The sequence below is a fragment of the Triticum aestivum genome, chromosome 5A, assembly GCF_018294505.1.
Source record: "Triticum aestivum cultivar Chinese Spring chromosome 5A, IWGSC CS RefSeq v2.1, whole genome shotgun sequence".
Classification (NCBI taxonomy): domain Eukaryota; kingdom Viridiplantae; phylum Streptophyta; class Magnoliopsida; order Poales; family Poaceae; genus Triticum; species Triticum aestivum.
In genome coordinates this window covers 160716554-160722392 of record NC_057806.1, presented here as the reverse complement: position 1 = coordinate 160722392, position 5839 = coordinate 160716554, and the positions used below count along the sequence as shown (strand labels likewise).

Here is a 5839-nt window from a genome sequence, read left to right as displayed (position 1 = left end):
AGTCTGGCTCAGGCTCTGACCTGCCGATCTTGCCGATGAAGACGTGGATTCTGCCGAAGGGGACCCAATACCCGCACTCGATTGAGTCGGCCTCGGGGCCCCAGCCAGCATCGTCGATGTAGAGCTTGACGCGACGACTCTTGGTCATCCTGCCAACAGTGTATCCCTCAATACCTGGGAAAGATCCCTTCAAGAACTCGAAACCACTGTGCGCCTACCCCATGGTGGGCGCCAATTGTCGTGGTTTTGTCACGGCAGATGCCCTAGTGAAAGGACTTAGGTGCGAGGCCATCGCTACGGTGATTAGCTTGTCGGGGTAGCAGGACGAGAGACACGAGTTTACCCAGGTTCGGCCCCTCACGATCGAGGTAACATCCTATGTCCTGCTTTATGTTGTATTGCTTGAGTATCAATTACAAGGGAGCATATTCGCTTGACCTAGCTATCGATCAATTGTAACTTAAGTCTGCCTGCCGCAGGGACTCACCTTTATATACATAGGTCGAGGTCATGGGCTTACAAGAGTCCGGGTCGGGTCATGCTTCGTGACCGATCTAGGCTCTGAGTCGCCTTGCCTTCTTTGGCAAGTCGCCATGAGGCGGCTTACACTTCAGGACCACGCATTATCTTTTGTCCTTGGGCATCTATCTGGCCCATCTCGTAAGTCGCCTTCCTAGTCATGTATCTTGATATCACTTGGGCCTGTTTAAGGCCCAATTCGCCAACAGCCTAACCCGGCCCCTCTAGGGCGGGTTACACCATGGGGTTATATCCCCAAAAGTAACATTACTTTATGAACAGGTAATGCTAACTCCTCGGTCTGAGACAAATCTCTCGCAGCGAAGAAGATCATAGTCTCTTGCTGGCAAGTATTTGCTCGGAACACAAAGATATTTCTCTCACAACTTTTATAGGTTTTGACTAAGCATCACAACGGATCTAAGCTTCGAGAACCTATACCCCTCTTAATAGTACGGAGGTCCTATGACTCAAATAAACGAAAGAAGAACAACAAAAATGAATACTACGTCTTCACTTTGTCTTCGACTTCCGTTTGCTGTAGTCAATTTCTTCGGACGCCAATACTAAATCAAATGCTTCGCTTCAGCAGTAAATTTTTGAGAGGTAATTCCTTCACTTCAATCTTCTCGTCTACATGTCTTCATCAAAATGTAGCTCTTTCTTCTCTGCAACGCAGATATACTTTGGTGAAGTTCTTCGAACTTGACACCGGAGACAACATTCTTTTCGGCTCTGTATGGACTATTTCTCTCTGTATGCACTAGCAAACAAATCAGTTCATACATGTTTCTGTCAACAATCTCCAAAACAAAGGTAGGCATATATTGCACCAACCGTCATATAGTTTTTCCTTATATTTCTCCCACTATGTTTTAAAGGAGTTTTCAACGGCATATCAGATTGCAATCTTTTCCCTTTTGTGATTTCTCACGAAGTTTCTCATAAAAGGTTTTTAACGAGGCGGCATATGCAATACTTTCTTTTTCCTCATTGGGGTTTTTAAAGGAAAGTATACAAAGCATATTTATTGTTCTCCAAATTCACCAATGAGTTTTATCCTTCTTCAAAGTTTTTCTCATATGAATTACCAAGGAGTCAGCAATCATAATAAGCTGCATCATTTTGTCCTTATTATTTTTCACTGGGTTTAAAGAAGTTTTAGCAACATATCAGCACTATTGTCCTCATATTTTCCCCACATGGTTTTTGTGGGGAGACTCTCAAGATTTTACAAAGGATTTCTCAAGATGGAAGACGAATATACAAGACACCTTCAATGATGTTCAAGAAGCCTTTAATGACGATCAATAAGCGGTGTTATACAAGCACGAGTGTTTGGAATAAATTAGCACATGTCTATTATTAATTAGCACTAAATAATTAACAAAATGTCATTAGCAAGGGGTGTGTCCAACCCCGAAGAGTCATGCCCATTCTCTCTATATATTGTCAAAAGGCACATGTTCTGGAGGGATGCTTTCGAATAGACACCTCTTCTTCCCATCTCTTCTAGATGTATATATATACTTGAGAATCAATAGAAACCGGGACTAATCGTCCATTCACTTTCAATCTCCTTTTACTCTAATAGGTCCTATCTCCAATGGAGCATGCCGTTTGGAAGGTTCGGGCGGCGCCAAAAGTGAAGTTCTTGTGGTTGGCAATTCAAGATCACATTTGGACGGCCGATAGACTCGTCAAAAAGGGTGGACAAATTGACATTTGCCTGCTTTGCAAAAGGATAGAAGAATCCGGTAATCACATATTCTTCCAATGTCGGTACACGATCTGGAAGTTGGTTATTGACAACCTCCAACTGATGAGCATGGACACATCTTTGTGGCATCTTGAGCACAATATGGGCCAATCATTTTAGGGCCATGGCTTCTTTCACCATGCTTGTGCCTTGGTCGATTTGGAACGAGAGAAACACTCGGGTCTTCTAGCACAAGAGTACCCCCTCCCCCGATCTTGCTTAACATGGTCATCAACGAAATGAAGTTTTGGGTCACAGCAGGTGCCGAGAAATTAGGGTCATGTTGTTGGGAGAATAATCTCATTGTATGTATTTCCTAACTCAATCTATATTCTCTCTTAATTAATACATGGGGCAAATCTTTTGCCTCGGTTTCAAAAAAATTTAATGATGCGAACAAAATTGATGCTAAAGCCTTGCTGCAGCAAGATCGCTTCAAGATAATGCCACTCTACACGATTGTATCTAGCTTACTGCACATGAATAATCCTTCCCTTTCTTCCATCTTCTCATAGAGTGAGCACTTTCAATGCAACAAGAACATCTACACGACTGGTCTTTGGTAAAAAGAAAACCCACTGGATAGTTGCAGGTATCATGCTCCCGTAGCTTTGTACAAAAGAAGTGTAAGCAAAATACCTACCTTGCCAGACAAACACTGTCTATAGATTGTACAGTAACAGGCGACACACTTCTAGAAGACAGATTGGGCAATACATAACTCTCTGAATAGGCGTGTATAGCAGTGACTAAAAGGATGTACATTTCACTGACAAAAATCACAACTGAGTTAGGTGACCAAACTGCATCGCATGATCAAAAGAAAACAAGCTTCCACACACCATCAACAACCTGAAAAGGGCACGGAAGAAAAGTGTCAAGACAAGGCCCAACACCAATCAAAATAACGTGCACCAGAGTAGAACTATGGTGATCATAGAATAAAACAATAAGAAGTCACAATTGAAGTTTTGTTCTAAATTATATCCCCATCATCAATTTTCACTTCATACTTTCTGACAGTTCACGAAATCAAACACTGCAGTAGCACTTCTCATTACAGACTTTACAAAAGAAGTGTGCGGAAATGAAGCTGGTCTCTGTTCCTCATATTGGGCCCCTTATAAGAAGAAAAGAGATTGAAAATTATAATGAAGAACGGAACGCTGACCATTATAATGCATTTCTTATCTGCAGTGTTCATTTATGTTCCTTCAGAATAGTTAAACATCCGAAAAATGAAAACCAATCCTACTTAGACTTAGACAGGCGGTGGCTACTTAACAGTACAGTTTTTCATCCGTTTACATTACCAGATAACACAATCACATAGGAAATGGAAGACCCTCGGTATGATTCAGTGAGTATTCATACTTACACGCTGAAAGTTGCAAGGACACATACGATGATTTACCCCATCTGCCACTGTACAATCGAAAGCTCAGAAGGTAAGTATCCAACAGAGAAATGAATCTCACAAGGTTAAACTTTAGGCTTAACGTAAACACGTAGTCACTACTCAAGTATGATAAAATACCTTCAGAACCGGCTCTCCTTGGTTTGATGATGTCTTGGCCTCCTTCATAGCTTTAATATGTGCTCGTGCTGCTCGTCCAGCAGCTGACTTTTCATATTCCTGCTGCCTGAAGGTTAAAAAAACTAAATTGTGACCACGCTACTTCAGGTTGAGTTAATAAAGTATGAACAGTCCAAAGTTGTAATAGGACTTTGATTCACAGCAGACACCATTGAAGCTTACCAACATGTCTGATGTAAGCTATAAAAGAATCATTATACAAACATAAGAAAAAAATACATGGCGGTAAGGGAGGGGGAGGGGGGGTCTGAAGCTGATGTACCGCACATAGATGTTGGAAAGAAATACGTCTGTAAACTAAAAGACCAAATGAACTGGTAGATGTTGTTAAGAGATGCAAGTGCGTGATCTAAACAGAACAAGATATTGCATGACATAAACTTCCTGAAAAACGAACTTATTCATTTCAACAACAACAGTAATGACTCGAAAGCAACCGTTGACCAACACAAACAAGCATATTATACCATAATAAAACCAAATAAAGTTTTTTCTGATAGAAAAACACAGAAATCTTGAACATGTATACTTGACGACTGCATCCTGAACTTTATTCCCAAGCATAAAGTACACAAGGAGAATGGAATCTTTGTATTACCACACAATTCTGATAATCCAATTATACCTAATCAATCCAACTTAAATCTAGAACCAGATCTGGGAAATACATCTTCTGAAATTAATTGCAGTACCCAGCACAATCATTTTAGCAAAACAATAGGTGATTTCTGAAACAGGTTGTGACAAACCAGAATCACAACTCCAGGAGGAGATAAAGAGCCAAAGATGGAATTAGTCAGCAGAATGTTTGAACAATCGGAGCGGCTTGGAATCGGAGTGGTCAGACACATATAATTGCTACTCTTAAGATTTCAATGAGATGGTTGAACCGCCTTATGATAAGTACAATGAGTGGAAAAACACTTGTTGCAGCACAATCTGCTAAGTCTACATACCGATGTGGTTGATAGAGCAGTCTGAAAATTTGAAGACAGATAAATTGCAGATACCACAGTGATGTCATCATAGGAACCATTGCTTCAGAAGTCAAGGTAGTACAGAAAACAAAGATCAGTAAGTGCTGATTGTAAGTTTCCTCCAGTGAGGCCATTGTTGTTACGGCGATGTCTGAGTAGTGCGCCGCGATTCAAGAAGGGGCCAACTCCATCCGGTTCCATGAACTGCTTCAGGGACGAACATCTAGATCCAACCTGGTGAACTCTGGCAGTCTCGAAACCTATCCGATCCGATAAACCTTGAACCCAATCCGGCAAGAATCAGGGCATCCCACCAAGAAACCAGGGCGACACGGAGCATGGTCGGGATTATACCGCGTTGAACGGCCGAATTCTTCGCTCCTACTACTATCCAACAACCAAACCTACCTGATCGGCCCTTAGAGTTCGAACCAACAAACTAGGATCAGGATTTGAGCTCCTTGGAGCAGAAGGCGGCGGTTACCTCTTCTGGGCGGCCTCGGCGGCCCTTGCGCGGGCCTCCTGCGCCTCGAGGCGGTCGGCCTCCGCCCGCTGCTCCTTCTGCGCCGCCCCGAAGCATCCGCACTGCCCCATTGTCAACTCCCTCCCCCTTCGCTGGTCCTTGGCTGCTTCGCACCAGCCGCGTGATTGCTTGGATTGCTGTTTCTTTTGCGTTTTCTGCTTTGGGATATGCGATGATGTGCACAAGAAGATCCGGCGAAAAGGAAGAGGGGCTTTTGGAGATTCTAGAAAGCCGGGGAGGGCCTGCAAGTCAGCTTTTTATTTTGTAAGGAAGCCTCTTGCCACTTTATTGCAAATTTGAGAGTGTTACATCATTCAGTACATGAGGTATTAGAAAATTAGGCGGAACAACATCCCACCAAATTAATTCTTTTGAGTCATAAGCATGACTCGTTAAAACATGTGCCAACTTATTTACTTTCCTAGGGCAATGACGGAACTGAATCGATGACATCTTATGTACAA

At 42.5% G+C, this 5839-nt stretch overlaps 1 protein-coding gene across 1 annotated transcript; it reads right to left on the bottom strand.

Annotated features, from left to right (window-relative positions):
* Positions 1-2744: 2744 nt before the first annotated feature.
* Positions 2745-5625, bottom strand: LOC123102715 (uncharacterized). The gene is made up of 4 exons (XM_044524136.1): positions 5337-5625; positions 3816-3921; positions 3657-3703; positions 2745-3130 (listed from the first exon to the last, which is right to left on the bottom strand). The coding sequence occupies exons 1-3, from the start codon at positions 5444-5446 to the stop codon at positions 3689-3691; spliced, it is 231 nt and encodes a 76-aa protein (XP_044380071.1). The 5' UTR covers positions 5447-5625; the 3' UTR covers positions 2745-3130; positions 3657-3688.
* Positions 5626-5839: the final 214 nt, after the last annotated feature.

What these genes read in the sequence shown, in the direction of transcription:
- LOC123102715 (XM_044524136.1), bottom strand. Translation starts at nt 5,446, where the DNA reads ATGGGGCAGTGCGGATGCTTCGGGGCGGCGCAGAAGGAGCAGCGGGCG. An exon ending in GCCGAGGCCGCCCAGAAGAG is followed by an intron (nt 3,922 to 5,336) that starts GTAACCGCCGCC and finishes TTTAACCTTCAG; the next exon opens with GCAGCAGGAATATGAAAAGT.